General features: G+C 21.8%; 1 protein-coding gene across 1 annotated transcript in view; it reads left to right on the top strand.

The window, feature by feature from the left end:
* The first annotated feature begins 1,661 nt into the window (after positions 1-1,661).
* Positions 1,662-20,583, top strand: part of LOC122512470 (collagen alpha-1(I) chain-like) — a 59,083-nt gene continuing 40,161 nt past the window's right edge. The window contains exons 1-2 of the mRNA XM_043628312.1: positions 1,662-1,797; positions 2,565-2,657. Coding sequence (XP_043484247.1) covers positions 1,662-1,797; positions 2,565-2,657 — 229 coding nt within the window. The remainder of the gene's footprint in view (positions 1,798-2,564; positions 2,658-20,583) is intronic.

Raw genomic sequence — 20,583 nt, 5'->3', positions numbered from 1 at the left:
AAGGATTAAATAATTATTTTCCGAAATTTAATAAAATGATTCGAAAGGAATTAATTGTTTTAAATACAATTTTAATTAAATATTTTTGAAAAAATTCAATTATTTTTTTAAATTTTAATTACATGTTTTCTGAAAATTCAATTATTTACACAAATAATTTTTTCGAAAGAATTCAATTATGTCAATAAATAAGAAAATTACTCCCGAAAATATAATTATTTTGAGGTATTTTAATAAAATTCTTTTCAAAATTCAATTATTTTCATAAATAACAATATTCATCACAATAATTCAATTGTTTTTAAAAGTAATAAATTTCTTCTTCCAAATTCCATTATTTTAAAAAAATTGTAATAAATCGTTCGAAAGAATTCAATTATTTTCATAAATAATAAAATTATTTTTAGGAATTCAATTATTTTCATAAATAATAAAATTATTTTTAGGAATTCAATTATATTTTCAAAAAAATTTAATAAAATTTCCCACAGGCATTCAATTATTGGTAAATTTTTTAATAGAATTCTTTGTAAAATTTTATTATCTTCAAAAACTTTTCGCAATTCAATGATTTTCAATATCTACTATTTTCAATAAAATTTCCCAACAGAATTCAATTATTTAAAAAATGGTTTGTAAAAATTTTCCTAAGAATTCAATTCTTTTCATGAATAATACAAATTGTTATCAATTCAATCATTTAAATTAGAATTTGCATAAAATTATTCGAAAGAAATGAATTATTTAAAAATTTTCATAAAATTTTTCGCAAGAATTAAATTATTTTTTATAAATATTTTAAATTCTTTCATGAATAATAGAATTCGTTGCAGGAATTTAATTTATTAGCAGGATAAGAAAAAAGTAAATATTTTTGATGAAAATTAGGAAAAAGTTAGGAAAATAAAAAATATTGATTGGGATTTTTGTCAATTTTGTGAAGTGAATAAAACGAGTTTTTTTTGTTTTTTTTTTGACATTAAAAAAATGATAATAATTCACAAAAATTAATTTTCTTAACAAATTTTATCTCACAATTAGCGACTGGCTTTTTGCTTCAGAATCAGTTGAAAATATCTGATTATCATTGAAAAAATAACTGATTTTCAGTAAAGAATAAATAAAAAATTAGTTAAACTTGACTGATTGAATTAGTTTAAAAAAATTTACTGAAACATCAATTATTTTCTGATAATGAGTTATTTTTAGCTAATTGTCAATAGAAATATTACTATTTAAATTAGTGACTAACTTTTCGTTTCTAAATCAGTTATTTTTAACTGATTCAAATTTAGAGAGTAGAAACTAATTTCAATTAAACAAAATCATTTAAAAATATTTTTATACATCATTTTAGTATATAATGTTTTCTCATTAAATTTAATTATTTTTTTAGTTAATTTTTTATATTTAATTATTTTAATTAATTTTTTGATTCGTCAATTTTTCATATTTAATTATTTTAATTAATTTTTACAATTTTAATTTCTTCTTAATAGCTAATAAATAAGATGAATATTTTCGAGTATTGTTATTCCTTTTTTTTTAGCGAGCGCACATGAAACTTGAAAAAAGAAATCGTCGAGATAATCGTGAGAAGAATCGCGTTTGGATATCGCGTGGGTTGCTTGGGATGAATCGGACTTTTAGCAATAAACGTGATGGAAAATAGAGTCGATCTCGATACAGTGATTGAACTGAGACGCGTGTTTGTCTTTGGTCGAATCCTTCTAAGGGGATGTTACGTGGTACATAGGGAGCTTTGCCTCGCGCACAGTCCTTGGCAATTGACAGAAAGTTAGAAATCCGTTTTCTCGCTCTTTGCCATCCAATAGAAAATCGTGCTATTTAAAAAGGTGAGAGAGATAGATGTGCTGCTTAGATAAATTTATGAATACAATATGTAAAAACAGTGCGCAATGCGACCCGATCTATCGATTTCAATATAATATATATTTAATGACGAACAATATAAAATATTATTCTCTCTCTTTCTCAAAAAAAAAAGAAAATTATTGCGAAAGTTACACAATTGTGTGTGTATAATATCAAGGCAGAAAATCAATCATCCTAAAACATCTCAACTATTTTAGTCATTACTCGCAATTATTTTTTTCGTATCTCTTACATTCTCAAGGACAATAAAAAAAAATGCAATCATAACTCGTAATTTTTTTTAACAATGCGGAATTATTATCAACTAATCAAGGTTAGTTTGCTATAAATAAAATTTTAATTACAAAAAAATTGATTCGATCACTTTTAGGTATTTCTACCCTTTTTCCCTTACTTTTTACATAACTTTAATTGACTTTTAATTTGCAGAAAAACAACGTCAAGTTATGACATTATTACAAAATAAATAAATTAATAAAAAAAAAATATCGATATCTTCCTGTTTATCTCTCTCTAAAAAAATGTAGAATTGCGTATTTAAAAATCCAATTATTAGAGAAAATGACACAATCAATATTTTACATAAGAAAAATTCTACATACTTCACAGACTCGTACTAAAGATTTAATCTTTTAATCTCTAATTGCGAGTTATGTACACGAAATTAGATTTGTCGATTGATCTTGTACTTGATGTCTACAAGGATTTGCTTTTGTTAATGGATTCGCGTCAATTGAAAATTTATACTCAAGATGAAAGAGGTTAATCTGATGGAATCGTTCATGTTTAGGGAGGAGATCGCAATAAGGATCAAGACAAATCAATTATCAATGATTGATTTGTATTTTATAAGATCAAGGATTCTTTTTTTTTCCTTTAAAATTAGGTCAATTCTTTTGTTCATTACAGCTCTTCTAATTTTATACAATTAAATATATATTTATAAAAAAAATCAACTCGCACTAAATACTAAAATCGCGGGTTCTTTACGTCATTATTAAATTCATTTGATAAACAGACGAATTAGATAATTACATCAAGAGTTAGAGCAAAAAATGAAAAAATTCAAGAAATTTAGCCAAAAAAAGTCAATTTTTTGCATATGTTTTGCAATGGAATATAAAAAAAGATTTTACCTAGGCTCGCTTTTTAGAAACTGATTTTATAAACACCCCAAAAGAGTTAATTTACAGGATCAGCGAAATTGGATAATTTCCAAAAATCCGATTCGGATAATTATACATAAAAAGTTATGGCAATTTTAAGGAGTTTTAAAAATTTCAATAAGATTCTTAAAAAATTCAAATACAGAGTAGAAAATAAATTTTATTTTAAGAACTATCTGAAATTAAACAGTCTTAATTTAAACTCGACTTGCGTAAAAATAAGGATATGCAATCTGAAATTAGTTTTACTATTTTATATTAAAAACTGCTAATTTTCAACAATGATTGACATAAAGATAACCGAATAATAAAATCATCAATTCAGTTATTATTTTCAAGAATGCTTTACTAAAATTCTTCTTTAAATCAATTATTTTTAATAATTTTCGAAAATATGTTCTTTGAAAATTTTCAAATCCATTTTTTCACAGTATTCAATTTTACGAAATTTTAATTATTCGAAAATTTTTCAATTCCTCTATTCTTCAAATAAAGACTTAAAATATAAAAAAATCCAATTAAACTTTTTCAAAAAAATTAATTTCAAAATTCAATTATTTCTAAAAATCCACGGTACACTGCTTTTAATATTCAATTATTATCTAAAATTTTAACTGAAATTCATTTTTAAATAAATTTTTATTAGAAAATTCTACTAGAATTCAATTATTTAATAAAAATGGAATGTCTCTTAAAATTAAAATCCCATAAAGAATGTTATCAACATATTTTTAAATAATTGAATTCTTTCGACGATTTTAATAAAAAATTTTAAGAATAATTGAATTCATTTGAAGAATTCGAATAAAATTGTATTGAAAATAATTGAAATTCTGCGATGAGTTTTAATATTTGTGAAAATAATTGAATCCCTAAGAAGAATTTTATTATTTTCGAACAATATTTAATTTTGGCAAAGAATATTATTACTCTGGAAAATAATTGAATTTCAGCAATAATTTCTAACTTTTCCAAAATTTAATTTTTTTTCGTGTTTTTAACTAAAATTCTTCCATAAATGCATTATTTTTAATAATTTATGAAAAAGGTCTTTGGGAATTTTCAAGTTCATTTGTTTAGAATTCAATTTTACAAAATTTCAATTATTCGTAAATTCTTCAATTTTAAATATATATTAGAAGATAAAAACTCGAAATAATTGCAAAAGAAATTCAATGAAACTTTTTCAAAAAAATTAATTCAACAGACTTGTTAGTTAAAAATATGAAAAATTCAGATTTGCAAAGATATTAATTTTAAACATTTTCAAACTTCGATTATTTCTAAAAATTCACGCTATAATGCATATTATTTAAATACAAAAAAAACAATTTATTGAATAATTTCATGTTTCTTAAATTTGAATTCTCATAAAGAATTTTATTAATAAATTTTTAAAAAATTGAATTCTTTTGACGAATTTTAATCAAATTTTTAAGAATAATTACATTTTTCGAGGAATTCAATTAAAATTGTATTAAAAATAATTGAAATTTTGCCAACAATTTTATTAAAACTTTTTGAAAATAATTGAATGTTTGAGAAGAATTTAATTATTTCTAAAGATAATTGAATATTTTGACAGGAATTTAAAAAAATTTTCAAACATAATTGAATTTTTGCGAAGAATTTTTTTTTATATTTCATAGGTGAAAATGAGACTTTATTTTTACTGTGAATTTGAACCAGTTTTAAAGTATCAAGAATAAGTTTAAACACCTTTTAAATTATCAAAAAAACGAGTCAAAATACCTTTTTTTGAAAGTTACTTTCGAGTTATGAATTTTTGACCAACGGCAAAGAATTTTGGTCGAAAATTTTTCATGTCATGAATTTTCCTTTTTTACTTTTTTCAAATTTTTGATTTTTTTTTTATTATTTTATTTTATTCAAAATATTTTTGTATAAAAGAAAAGTATTTTTTTGTATGATAATTTTAGAGATTTGATAGCTATTTTAATTTTCAATAAGTATTTTTAATACTTTTAATTTTATTTTTTATTTTTAATACTTTTAATTATTTTTAATTTTTTATAAAATATTTTAAATATTTTTAATAAAATTTAATAAAATTAAATTAAAAAAGAGTATTTTTAATAAAATTGAAAAAAATTAAATTAAAAAAGGGTATTTTTAATAAAATTCCTTGAAATTTTCCTAATTTCTCTAAAATACAATTGAAAAGGTCGGTTCAAAATTCAAAATTATATAGAATTCAGATAATTTAGAAATTCTGATTAAACTGACAAAACCCGATTAAATGGAAATTCAATCAATTGAAAGTTGAAACACTAGAAAATTTCAATAAAATTGCAATTCTAAATTCTATTAAACTGATCCTTCAATCATGGGGATGAGAATTGTATATATATATATATATATCTAAAAAGAAACTTGATCAAACGAAAAAGTTATTTATCTTTCCTTTTTTTTGAAATTCTATTCTTCGTCAAAATAGAAAAAGTTCATGTTTGCCATCAGAACTTTCTAAAATTGAAAGAGACAAAATCAATACTATCCTAATCCTCTTCAAAGAGAGAGAGATAGATAGATAGAGAAAATAAGAAGAAGGAATATAAACGAAAGAGACAAAAAAATACAATGTAAAAATAAAAAAAAAATTGATTTAATTCGTGCGAATAGGGATAGTTCTGAGGATAATAAGTCAAATCGATTTCGAAGTTTATTCGGACGTACCATCGCAGTGAATCCTGATTTATCTGTCAGCTGTTGATCAGACCTCGTTTCGATCATCACGAATCCTCATTTCAACGATCCTCCGAAGGTCGAGTCATGATTGTAAAAGATCATATCTCCTATTCCCACGTTATTAAGCCTATATATACACACCATTGAGGCGACAATCTTTTATTATAATATTTGTATATGGCAAATATTTTTCAGTTTCGAAAATCTAATCCCTTTGAATAGTGAGACCGTAATATATATAAAACAAGAATATATAAACAACTCGGCGCTAATATAATTGAAAATGCCTTCTGTAACATTAGAAATGAAACCTTTAAAAGCTTCGCGTCGCGTCGTCGCGAAAAATATTAAATTCAAAATAGCGAAGCATTTATAAGGTCAATGTATAAATATATATAAACGAGGAAAATAAAAATTTCTTTTTTTATTTTATTTTTCCCTTTTAAATTATGTATTGGCGTTAATTGATTATTTATGGGGTCGAGAAGGGCACTAACGTGCAAATATTAATTCTATTAGATATAGAGAAATTTAAATTTGTCATGATTTATATTGTAGGGGATTAGAAGGAGAAAAAAATTTATACAATCTTATCTTCACGACTTTGTTAGATAGACACGCGTGAATCATGGATTAATTAGGCGGAATAATTTGGCGATCAAATCGGTAGTGATGTGTAAATATTATTACATTCGATTATTATTAAGCGTTATGTACTATTGTGTAAGCACACTCACACACACACTTCGTGGTTCATTCACCTCATATAATAAGGAAAATCAATTCTCACCAGATAATAATCAATTGCGGATATCTTTGAATTTTTTTTTATTTTCAAATTCCTTTCCTACTTCTATTTTCACAAAGATCGATTACTAAATTCTAAATTTCCAAATTAGAAAACTGAAAATTTTTTTCACAATACTCTTCGAGGGATTTTTTCTCTTCTTTTGTTTGTTATGCTAAATATCAAAAAAGTATTAAAATTTTATAGTAATTTTATGTAAAGATTAAATTGATTATATTTAATTGTATTTTATCTATATTATGAAATAAAAAATTTCTTTAGGTACTAAGTATTTGTTTTATGATTATTTTATAATATTTCCATTTCACAATTCGAATATTAAAACAAATAATAAAATTTCAAATCATTAGTTGACATTATTAAAGTATGCTTTTAAATGAAAAGTTTTAGTTGGAAAAATTAAACGTAACGTGGAACGAATTCGTGTGAAGTCGTATTTCATATATGAAATATAATTATATTTGCTTCGTGTTCATATTCATAAAATATGATTACAGTTTATATGACGCGTTTATGGACTAGAGGTTTCAATCTAATAGTTACACATAAAAGAGAAGTTGCGAAAATATATGGCAATTTTTTTTCCTCTTCCAAATCATCTCTATATCAATTTGTTTGCAATTTCATAAAAAGTTTTTCTATTATATGCGAAAATTGTGAACAGTTCATAATAGTTTTCGAAAACGATTTATTACAAATTTACAATTTAGGATAAATTTTCAAAGAATTCATAAATTTTTAATAAAAGTTTTAGTAAATTACTCATAATTCAAAAATTTTCAATTATACTTCTTTTATAAAAATACAATTCTCTTTTGAAGAATAAAACTGAAATAATTTTAAAAAACTAATTTTTCAGAAGTTTAAACAAAATTTTTCCAAATCATCAATTTTACAAAAAAAAAAAATTATTTAATTTTTTTTAGATTAAAATTTAATATTGTTTAAACCTCTAACGAAATTTTATTATAGAATTTTAATAATTTTTAATTAAATTTCATAAAATTTCAATTAACCTGATAACTCTTCAGTAAAATTTATAAAAAATTCAAGTATCTTTATTCAAATATGTATCTTTATAAACAATTGAATTAAATATCTCAGAAACCTAATTTCTTAAAAAATTATGTTTAATTTTAAAGGAGAATCTTTTAAAACTTAAATAATTTTTTTAATTATATGTAAAATAAATATTCAATTATTATTATTTTCTTTAAAACAATAGAAATTTTCAAAAATTTGTTTTGAACTTCTGAAACTCAATTTTTTTTTTTGAAAATTGCAACAGTTTTCAACAGAAATCTTTTGTACTACTTAATTGCTATTAATTAAATTTTATTAAATTAAAATATTAAATTAACTAAATTAAAATTAAATTCTATAAATCTATAATTTTTACTTTTACTTTAATTATTATTTAAAACATGAAAAATAATACTTAATAATTAAAATTATTAACTTTAAAAATATTACTTTAGAAATTTAATTATAAAAAGTTAAATCAATTGATTACTGAAATAGAAAAAAATTAACGTATTGCTTTAAAATTAATTGTGATTCAAAAATTTTTAAGTTAATAACATTCTAGAAAAATTCAAGGACCATCGTCGTTTTCCAAGACAAAAATTTTTTTCTGAATCGGAAATAAATTCTAAATAAGTTCTGAGTACCTCTGTGTTTCGAAAAAAGCTCTTTTTTAATAAAAAAAAAACTTCAATTTAAAGGAAAAAAGCCCAAATTTGATATTCGACTCCAAAAAATGTTTTAAAAAATTGTCAAGACCTTTTTCCAGGTTCAAATTTTTTCGGAATCGGAAATAAATTCTAAAAAAGCTCTTAGTTTCTCCGCGTTTTGGAGAAAGCTCAAATTTGATGAAAAAAAATTTCAAATTTGATACTCGACTCCAAAAATTGTGAAAATAAATTTGCAAAATTAAATTAATTAAATTAATTCAATTTTAAATTTATTTTGCCTATTAAAGATACAATTTTTTTTTTAAACGGAAATAAATTCTAAAAAAGTTCTGAGTACCTCCTGGTTTAAAAAAGGCTGTTTTTTAATTAAAAAAAGCTTCAATTTGAAGGAAAAAAGCCCAAATTTAGTATTCGTCTTCAAAAATTCTTAAAAAAAATTGTCAAGTCCAGCGTTGTTTTTCAAGAAACAAATTTTTTCTGAATCAGAAATAAATTTTAATAAAGTTTTTTCGTGTTTCGGAAAAAGTTATTTTTTAATAAAAAAAAACCCAAATTTGATATTCGACTTCAAAAATTGTGAAAATAAATTTACAAGACCAGCGTTTTTTTAAGATACAAATCATTTCTGAATCGGAAATAAATTCTAAAAAAGTTTTTTCGTGTTTCGGAAAAAGCTATTTTTTAAGAACAAAAAAGCTTCAATTTGAAGGAAAAAAGCCCAAATTTGGTATTCGTCTCCAAAAATTGTTAAAAAAAAATTGTCAAGACCAGCGTTGTTATTCAAGACACAATTTTTTTCTGAATCGGAAATAAATTCTAATAAAGTTTCTCCGTGTTTCGTAAAAAGCTATTTTTTAATAAAAAAAAAGCAAAATTTGTTATCCGACTCCAAAAATTTTGAAAATAAATTTACACAAGACGTGCGTCGTTTATCAACATACAAAATTTTTTTTCAATCAGAAATAAATTCTAAATATGTTCTGAGTACCTCCAAGTTTCGAAAAAAGCTCTTCTTTAATTAAAACAAGCTCCAATTTGATGAAAGAAAGCCCAAATTTGGAATTTGTCTTCAAAAATGGTTAAAAAAAAATTGTCAAGACCAGCGTGGTTTTTAAGATACAAATCATTTCTGAATCGGAAATAAATTCTAAAAAAAAGTTCCTTCGTGTTTCGGAAAAAGCAATTTTTTTTAATAAAAAAAGCTTCAATTTGAAAGAAAAAAGCCCAAATTTGGTATTCGTCTCTAAAAATGGTTTTAAAAAATCGTCAAGACCAGCTTTGTTATTTAAGACACAATTTTTTTCTGAATCGGAAACAAATTCTAATAAAGTTTCTCCGCAGTGTTTCGGAAAAAACCATTTTTTAATAAAAAAAAAGCTTCAATTTGATAAATTAAAGCCCGAATTTGTGATATTCGACTCCAAAAATTGTGAAAATAAATTTACACAAGACCAGCGTCGTTTATCAAGATACAAATTTTTTTTGAATCGTAAATAAATTCTAAATAAGTTCTGAGTATCTCCATGTTTCGGAAAAAGCTCTTCTGTAATAAAAAAAACTTTAAACGTAAATATTATTTAATTAATTTAAAAGAACAATATTTATTTCAAGTACATAAATATTACATACTCAAATAACCGATTACTTCTCTATTGTATTCATCAAATAAATTTTTTTTTTTCAGTATATAAAACTTTTATGACTGGGTCAGAAGAGTTTCAAATAAAAAATTAAATATGCAAATGGGAAATTAAAAATTGTAAAATTTTCCACGAACTTGATAGAATAAAGAAATTAAAAATTCACAGTTAGGGAATTTACTTGTTGAAAATATGAATTTAAAATTAAATTCTGTAATAGAATCGTGTCAGTTCCACGGTTGTAAGTTTTACTGAGACTTCAGACGAGCTTTCGGGAATAGAAGAGAGAGAGAAGGAGAGAAAGAGAGAGAAAATGTGGATCAGGACTAGCTTTCCAGTGGGAATTTGCCGAGAATCACAGAAAGCTTGGGGATAATGCAGAGAAAGAGAGAAAGAGAGAGAGAGAACGCGTATATATACATTCATGTCTCAACGACATGGAAAGCAATTTCACTGCTATACGAAACACGAGGTGAGCGTGTAAGTTCATCCATCCACCGATGGCACAGTCAGAGAATAGTTCTCGTGCACACATGACATAATACATTTATGTACATAATTCTATATAAGAGTTATCCGGTTACCGCATCACCTCTCTTCGTCATGAGTTCATATATTCTTTGAACTGCTGCTGCTGGGAAATGGACTTCTTTATTATTTAAGCTGCATAAACCATGTCTTGAAAAAGAATTCGATCGAGAAATTGACATTTAACCAATTATAACATTATTATTGTTATGAACAAAATGTTATGAAGAAATATTGGTTATTCATTCAATCGAATTACTCTGTTTTATATACACATAGAAAACATCGAAAGCGGATTAGGAAAGTCGGGCTTACTTCAATTTAGTAACATCACGATAGAAATCATTTAATCTGTTTCTTGCGAAAAACCTCATAGCTTATTCTTTTAAAAATTATTTCTATCATTTCATTCCTTTTTTTTTACAATACAAGAAAAGACAATCAACTTTTCAAGTTGATTTTAACAATCAACTTTGAATTCAGATTTAGAGAGTAAGAAAAAGTGTTTTTTGAAACATTTCTTCTGCACAGAACTGTACATGACTTGATTCTTTAAAATTTTTTAGTGTCATTTGGGGAAAATGTAAACTAAAACCGTTTTCATCTTAAAAACCAAAATTATGGCAGGGCTCGAACTTGAAACTATAAATTAAATTTTTTCATAATTATTAATTATAAAACATGAAGAAATAGATCACTCCGAGTCGAAGACTCGGAGTGATCGATTTCTTCTTGTTTTATAATAATTAAAGATGGTCTAAAGATAAAATCATTATTTTATATTATAAGAATATTGTACTTTTTCAAAATTATTTTCATCATGTCAATTCAATTTATATTTTCAAGGATTTTTAACTAAAATTTTATTCTTCTCCTTTTATTCAGTTCTACGAAATTTCAATTATTATTCGTAAATTCTTCATATAAATATATATTAGAAAATAAAAGCTTTAAATAATTTCAAAAAAAAAAAAAAAATCCGCAATTAAAGTTTCTCAAAAAAAAAATTAATTCCACAAAATTCCACAAATTCAATTATTTTCATAAATAATAATATTTTCAATTAAACTTTTTCAAAAGAAATTAATTTCAAAATTCAATTATTTCTTAAAATTCACGCTATATTGATTTCAATATTCAATTATTATCTAAAATTTTAACAGAAATTCATTTTTAAATCAATTTTTTTTTAAAAATTCTACAAGAATTCAATTTAAATACAAAAATAAAAAATTTATTGAATAATTGAATGTTTCTTAAAATTCAATTCTCTTAAAAAAAATTAAATCAACAAATTTTTAATAATAACAAAATTTTTCGAAAAATTCAATTACAATTGTATTAAAAATAATTGAAATTCTGCGATGAGTTTTATTATTTGTGAAAATAATTGAATCACTAAGAAGAATTTTATTATTTTTGAACACAATTAAATTTCTGAAAAGAATTTCTTTTGAAAATAATTGAATATCTGCAAAGAATTTCTTTTGAAAATAATAATTGAATTTCTGCAATAATTTGTAACTCATCTAAAATTAAAATTTTTCTTATCGTTTTTAACTAAAATTTTTCTATAAATCTATTATTTTTAATAATTTATTTATAAAAAAGTTCTTTGAGAATTTTCAAATTTATTTGTCTACAATTCAATTTTCCAAAATTTCAATTATTCGAAAAATCTTCAATTAAATATATATTAGAAAATAAAAACTTCAAATAACATAAGAAATTCAATTATTTCTAAAAATTCAAGCTATAATGCTTTAAATATTTAATTATAATTTAAAATTTCAATTGAAATTCATTTTTAAATCGATTTTTATTAGAAAAATCTACTAGAATTCAAAAAAATGATTTATCGAATAATTGAATATTTTAATTGATTACTCCGAAAATTTCAATTATTTTTAAAAATATCTTGTAAAAATTCCCTGAGAAAATTCAATTATTTTAAAAAATAATTGAATTTTTCACAGGATAGTTCAATTATTAAAAAAAATTTTAATAAAATCCAATTCTAGAATTCAATTATTTTAAATACAATTTTAATTGAATTCCACGAAAAATTAAATTATTTTAAAACATTTTTTTAAATTCTTCGAAAGAATTCAATAATATTATTAAATAATAAATTTTTCACAAGAATTTAACAATTTTAAATACAATTTTAATAAAATTCTTCTCAAAAATTTATTTATTTTTTAAAATTTTCCAAAAATTCAATTATTTGCAGAAATAATAGATTTTTTCGCATGGATTTAATTATTTAAAAAAGTTTTCTTAAAATTCTATTCAAAAATTTAATTATTTTCAGAAATAATTAAATATTGTCGATGTACTGAAAATCATTGAATTCTTGTAAAGTATTTATAAAAAAAATTTAAAAATTATTGAATTAATTTCAAGAATTTTATCAACATTTTTTTTAAAGATTTTTATTAAAATTCTTTAAAATAATTAAATTGTTTTGAAGAATTTATTTCAATTTTTTTGAAAATAAAGGAATTGTTTAGAAATAATTTTTACTAAAAATTTTTAAAATAATTAAAATTTATAAAAAATTTTATTAAAAACTTTTAAAAACAATTTAATTGTTTAAAAAAATGTTATTACAATTTTTAAAAATAATTGAACCTGATAGAGAAATTATATTTAAATTATCTTAAATATAATTGAATTTTTTCTTAGAAATTTTATTAAAATTGTATTGAAAATAATTGCATTTCTCAAAGGAATTTTATTATTTATCAAAATAATCGAATTCTCGCCAAGAATTTTACAATTTATAAAAATAATTGAATTTTTTCGAAGAATTTTTTATCAGAATTGTTGAAAATAATTGAATTTTTATTAAAACTCTGGAAAATAATTAAATTCAAATATTATTTTTAAAAATAATTGTATTCTGTAGAGAAATTTTATTAAAATTCTATTGAAAATAATTTAATCCCTCCGAAATATTTTATTATTTATGAAAATAATAGAATTTTCTCCGAAACATTTTATTATTTATGAAAATAATTGAATTCCTTTGTAGAATTTTATTATTTACGAATTTATTTATTGGGCTCTTACTTTGAATTTGAAATTCAAATTATGTTAATTTCTTTTACTAAGAATCATACATAAAAAAGTCTCAAACTCTAATTTTTCACAACTAAAAATCAAAATAAATGAAAAATAAATTATAAATTACAAACTTTTAATTTTGGAACTTAAAATCTTTTGCTTACGACTAAACTTCAGTCAAAAATGTAAATTCTTTTAGTCCGAAATTTACTGATAGTAATATTTATTATTTACACTCTACATTCTTAAAAAGTACAATATGATATACTGATAACCCAATAATTAGAGAACCGAGAAAAAAAATTCAAAGAACAAAAGAATGAATTCTATAGAAGAACAAATAAAAAAAAGCAAATCGCGAACAAGAAGAAAATTATACAAATATTGTGAAAAATGAAAGTATTATATGAACAAAAAATATAAAATAATGCTGAAATCAAATAAATGCATACATATTTCTCGTAGACTTTGAAGATTGATATATAATGTTTAGTGATTGTGAATAAGAGATGATTACGAAAAATGAGGAATGGTAAAACCAGTGCAATTATTTATATTGCCGATATTATCGTGAAGACTGTCGTAATCTGCACCTATAGGTCTTTTACAATGCGAATCGGTATTATTTGTAAAAAATTATTTATCTTTACATGAAGGTACAATTTTTCAACCAATTTAGGGAAAAATTTAGAAAAAAATCCTCTAATGATAACTTTTTTACATTTTTAAAAAATTAGAACGCACGCTTAATCGAAGAGAGAGGAAAAAAAGTATTAATGTACTTTGTTGACACTGAGGCTAGTAACGAAAGTTTGACGATCATTTATATTTATATATATTGCAGTTACAAGTTGTGTTAGCGCTGAAAGAAATTTTATTCGAAAAGTTTTCGTCAACAAAGTACTGAAAGACGGTCTTCTACTTCTTATGACGAGTTCTTATGGAGGCTGCGTTGAAACTTTAAAAACTCATCGAGTGTGCTCTGCACTTGTTTAAAACTAAACTTAAAAATTTCTTCAAACATTTTTTTTTAAATCTACATATAATACGACTTTAAATTCTTTGACAGAGACTTAATTTTACAAACATACAGTCCTTTTTTTATTATTTTAATTTTTAATCTATTTTGGTCCCCAGTTTTCTTTCTGTTTTTATTTTTGACAATAATTCTACTTTACAGAATATGAAATTAAATTCATTTAATAACAGAATTATTTCATTAAACTCAAAACTATTATTTTCAAAGAAAAGTAATAATAGACTTGAAATTGAATTTTTCAATAATTCCTTAAAGTTTCTTTACTCTCGTGATATCACTAGAGGCAAAAAAATAGTTTCCGTCGAATTTTTTTTCTCTGCGAAAATAAAATCATTCGGAAACTCTCTTTTTATAGGAAGCACGTACTAATTTCATAAGAAGCTTTTCAATCGAACATATAACGACTCGTATACGGAAACTCCGACAGAAGTATATATACAAGATGCGTCTCACTCTGATTCCCATATAGAAGGCGATGCAAATTTATTCATTGCAGCCCTTGATTTAGAGACCTATATCTATGACAAAAAAATTTAGTTTTTCTTCTTTTTGATGTAAAACTCAATTAGTGAAAAGTCACATCTAGAAATTGGTCAGTTGATAATTCAGCAAAATTCTTGTCAAAAAATTTTACAATTACTTCTAAAAATAATATTATTCTTTACTAAAAGTTTAAGTGAAAAATTAATAAATTTTACAAATTTTTACCGATTTTCACTAATTCAAGGCTCGAACCAGTAAAAATATTTAAAAATACGGACTTTACGGACCAAAAAGGAAAAATTACGAACCAATTACTGACAAAAATATAACCAATCCGAGTCAAATACGAAAAAATTTTACGTAAAATTATAAATTAAATTTTTCATAACTATAAAACATGAAGATATCGATAACTCCGAGTCTTCGACTCGGAGTCATCGATTTCTTCATGTTTTATAATAATTGAAGATCGGTGATAAAATCAATTCAATTATTATTTACAAGAATTTTTAACTAAAATTCTTTTTTAAATCAATTATTTTTAATAATTTTCCAAAACTTGTTCTTTGACAATTTTCAAATACATTTGTTTGCAATATTCAATTTTACGAAATTTCAATTATTCGTCAATTCTTCAATGAAATAAATATTAGAAAAAAAACTTAAAATAATATTAAAAAAATTCAATTAGACTTTTTCAAAAAAATTTCAAAATTCAAATATTTCTAAAAATTCACGCTGAATTGCTTTTAATATTCAATTATTATCTAAAATTGTAACTGAAATTAATTTTAAAATCAATTTTTATTAGAAAATTCTACTAGAATTCAATTATTTAAATACAAATAAAATGCAAATAAATAATTTATTGAATAATTGAATGTTTCTTAAAACTCAATTCCCATAAAGAATCGTTATCAACAAATTTTTAAATAATTGAATTCTATCAACGAATTTTAATAAAATTTTTAAAAATAATTACATTTTTCGAGAATTTTGATAAAAATTAAAATAATTGAAAATCTGGAATAAGTTTTATTATTTGTGAAAATAATTAAATCCTTAAGAAAAATTTTATTACTTTTGAATAATATTGAATTTTTGCAAAGAATGTTTGAAAATAATTGAATTTTTGTAATAGTTTGTAACTTTTACAAAATTGAATTTTTCTTTCGTATTTTTAACTAAACATCTTCCATGAATCCATTATTTTTTATAATTTTTGAAAAAGTTCTTTAAGAATTTTCAAATTCATTTGTTTACAATTAAATTTTACAAAATTTCAATTATTCGTAAATTCTTCAATTAAACATATATTAGAAAATAAAACCTTTAAATAATTTTTAAAAAAATTGTTAGTTAAAAATATAAAAAATTCAAAATTTCAAAGATTTTAATTGGAAACCTTTTCAAAATTCAATTATTTCTAAAAATTTACGCTCTAATGCTTGTAAAATTAAATTATAATCTAAAATTTGAACTGAAATCCATTTTCAAATCAATGTTAATAAGAAATTTCTACTAGAATTCAATTAAATTTAAATTAAAAAATAACAATTTATTGAATTGTTTCAAATAATGTTAAAAATAATGCATGTTTCTTAAAATTGAATTCTGATAAAGAATTTTATCTATAAATTTTTAAATAACTGAATTCTTTTGACGAATTTTAATAAAATTTTTAAGAATTGTTTCGAGGAATTCCATTAAAATTGTATTAAAAATAAATCCGTTGTAAGAATTCAATTATTTTCATAAATAATAAAATGTTTTGCAAGAATTCAATTATCTTCAAAAAAAATGATTCTAACAAATTTTATTAAAATTCTACGAAAAAAATAAATGAACAATTATATAAATTATTTTTTAATAATTTTTGCAAAAGTTTCCAGAGAATTTTCAAATCCATTTGTTTACAATTTAATTTTACGAAATTTTGAATATTCAAAAATTTTTCAATTAAATATTTAATTAAATATTTAGAAAATAAAAACTTGAAATAATTTTTAAAAAAATTCAATTCCACCTTTTCGAAATTCAATTATTTATAAAAATTAATTCTTTAATGTTTTTAATATTCAATTATTATCTAAAATTTTAACTGAAATTCATTTTTAAATCAATTTTCATTAGTAAATTTTACGAGAATTCAATTATTTAAATACAAAAATAAATAATTTATTGCTTAAATGAATGTTTTTTTAAATTGTCTGAATTCTAATAAAGAATTTTATTAATACATTTTTAAATAATTGAATTTTTTTTGAAGAATTTCAATAAAATTTTCAAGTATAATTTTTTGGAGGAACTCGATTAAAATTGTATTAAAAATAATTGAAATTCTGCAATGAGTTTTATTATTTATGAAAATAATTAAATACCTAAAAAGAATTTTATTATTTACGAAAATAATTGAATCCCCGTAGAAATTTTATTATTTATGAAATTACTTAAATTATTGCGAAGAAATTTATAAAAAATTTTCTTAATTTAATTCCTGTGGAATTTTTATTATTTTTTGAAAATAATTAAAAGTTGTTAAATTAATTATTATTAAATTTTCATAAATTTTATTTTAAATAATTGAATTCTTTTGGAAAATTTTATGAAAATAGTAGATATTGAAAATCATTGAATTGAGGAAATTTTTTGAAAATAATTGAATTTGGGAGAAGAGTTTAATTATTTTGAAAGATAATTGAAATTTTGACGAGAATTTAAAAAAAATGTTTGAAAATAATTGAATTTCTGCAATTATTTGTAATTTCTCTAAAATCATCAAAATTATATCGTACAATTTACCGACTTTTCATCTTTTTTGAATCAAATTACGGACTTTACGGTCCTTTTTTTTTCAAAAAAACGGACTTTTTTGGATTTCAAGCAAAGTTACAGACTTTTACGAAATTCACCGACCTAGTAGTTCGAGCCCTGCTAATTAAAATTAATCTTTTCAACCAGTTTAGATTTAGAGAATTTTCCATTTCGATTTAAGTTGATAAGATAAATGACTTAATTCGCGTGTTTTCGCTGTTTTTCTATATCCTATGAGAATAATGGATGAAACACAGAGAAATATCTTAACAAAATTGATTTTTTTTCCCTGATAAGAATTGATCATAGTGTCCCACTCTCGGTAGTTGTTGAATCGCAGAATCCACTCACGTTCTGCGCAATCTTCTTCTCCATTGAGCAGGCGAATAAGTTCTCAAAATAAACTCCTTTGTTTCATTATTGCCTATTCTCGGCGCGTGATGAAAAATACCATATTTATCAAATTCAATTTGCATTTTACATGCAACGGGAGTTTTCTTCTTTTTGACATTCCTCACAGCATAAGATTGAAAAGAGATATAGTTTTTTTTTTTTTTGCCAAGATTCTTGGAGATGAATTCTTCAAAACATTATATTTTGTAAAATATCTCTTCTCCTCAATCTCATTATTCTTTTCTTCGCGCCAGTCACACGGTTTATAATTTAATAGTATATAGGAATGATAGATTCTCTGTCACTAATTATTAATTCTGATTATTTAATTTATCTTTTCAGTAATAATAATAATAATAATTATTATTATTAGTAGCAGTAGTATTATTATCATTACTATTTACAGTAATTTTAAAGTACGAATATTTATAGTTATTAGAATTAATATAAATAATTGAGAATTCCTAATATGGCAGTATAATTATAGAAATAATTTTGCAAATAAGTGTTTAATTTTCTCAAATTAAAATAATTGGATTTCTTTTTGAAAATTTGTAAAGTACTTGAGAGAATGTAGAATCTAAATAAGAGAGAAAGACAATATGAGACAATGTGTAGTTAATGCATGTGACTTTACGATCATTAATTTATACTTCACTCTTATTTCACCGAGGGAAAAATTAATGTTAATTACTTGGCAATGGGATGTTAATAAACGTTTTAAAAGTGTCTGACGTTAAGTTAAATGGCAAAAGAATAAAATGTACCTATCAAAATAAATTCTTCGATCATGCTTTTGAAAGCATATATATATATATTCGAATGTTTCTTCGCTTTAAGAACAAATTAACTCTATATTACAATCTCTTTGTTGCGAAATGTTTTTTTACGATAAACGAGTATTAGATACAATTTCTCTCTCTCTCATCTTCCCTGTGATTTCGTCATTTAGAAAAAGTAGATGATATTTATTATGATGCAAAACGGTGAAAAAGAAAAAAAATTTTTTTTTGCGAAATCAATGAAATATGAAGAAGTTTTGAAAAGATTTTCTTTACTGACAGGGTTGCCACGGAAATTTAACTATTTTCGGTTTTCCAGACAGAATTTCGTCTTTTTTCTTGATCGTAATTTCCTAATGTTAATTATTTTCTACAATTTTTACCCAAAAAAAATTTCTCTAAATCAATTATTTTTATTCATTTTTGAGAAATTTTTTTTTTTTGAATAATTGAATAATTGAATTTTTAAAGAAAATCCAATTATTCAAAAAAAAAAAAAAAATGTTGAGCTAAAATAATTCTGAAATTCACTTGTTTATAATTCAATTTTACAAAATTTCAATTGTTGGAAAATATTCAATTAAATATATTTAATTAAAAATCCAACTAAATTCTTAAAAAAAAATATTAAATACAAATTTTTAAATAATTAACTTCATTAGAATTTTCAATTAATATTATTAAAAATTGAAATTTTTAAAAATTAAATTGAATTTTAATTTTAAGTTTAACCATTAAAAATTCAATTGTTTTCTAAAATTTGAAACGCAACTGTTGTAAAATTCGATTATTTTGGGAATTTTTAATCAAAATTATTCATTAAATAATTTATAACTAATAATTATATGACAGTTATTCAAGAATTAAAAATTCAACTACTTTCTAAAAAAAATTAAACGCAAATTTTTCAAAAACTAACTTCATCAGAATTTTCAATTAATATTATTTAAAATTGAAATTTTATAAAATTTCGATTTAAAGCCTTTATAAATTCAATTGTTTTTTAAAATTCTAAACGCAACTGTTGTAAAATTCAATTATTTTTGGAATTTTTAAGCAAAATTATTCATTAAATAATAATTGTGTGACAGTTGTTCAAGAATTAAAAAATGCAACTAATTTCTAAAAATAATTAAACGCAAATTTTTCAAAAACTAACTTTATCAGAATTTTTAATAAATATTATTTATAAAATTGAAATTTTCTAAAATTTCGATTTGAAGCCTTCAAAAATTCAATTGTTTTTTAAAATTCTAAACGCAACTGTTGTAAAATTCGATTATTTTTGGAATTTTTAAGCAAAATTGTTCATTAAATAATTTATAAGTAATAATTATATGACAGTCATTCAATAATTAAAAAATTCAACCACTTTCTAATAAAAATTAAACGCAAATTTTTTAAAAACTAACTTTATCAGAATTTTTAATTAATGTTATTTAAAATTGAAATTTTCAAAAATTTCAATTTAGAAAATTTTAAAAATCAATTGTTTTTTAAAATTCTAAACGCAACTATTGCAAAATTCTATTATTTTTTGAATTTTGAAGCAAAATTGTTCA

The sequence above is a fragment of the Leptopilina heterotoma genome, unplaced genomic scaffold (genome assembly GCF_015476425.1).
Source record: "Leptopilina heterotoma isolate Lh14 unplaced genomic scaffold, ASM1547642v1 Lhet_99, whole genome shotgun sequence".
NCBI lineage: Eukaryota > Metazoa > Arthropoda > Insecta > Hymenoptera > Figitidae > Leptopilina > Leptopilina heterotoma.
This window is presented reverse-complemented; position numbering and strand designations above follow the sequence as displayed.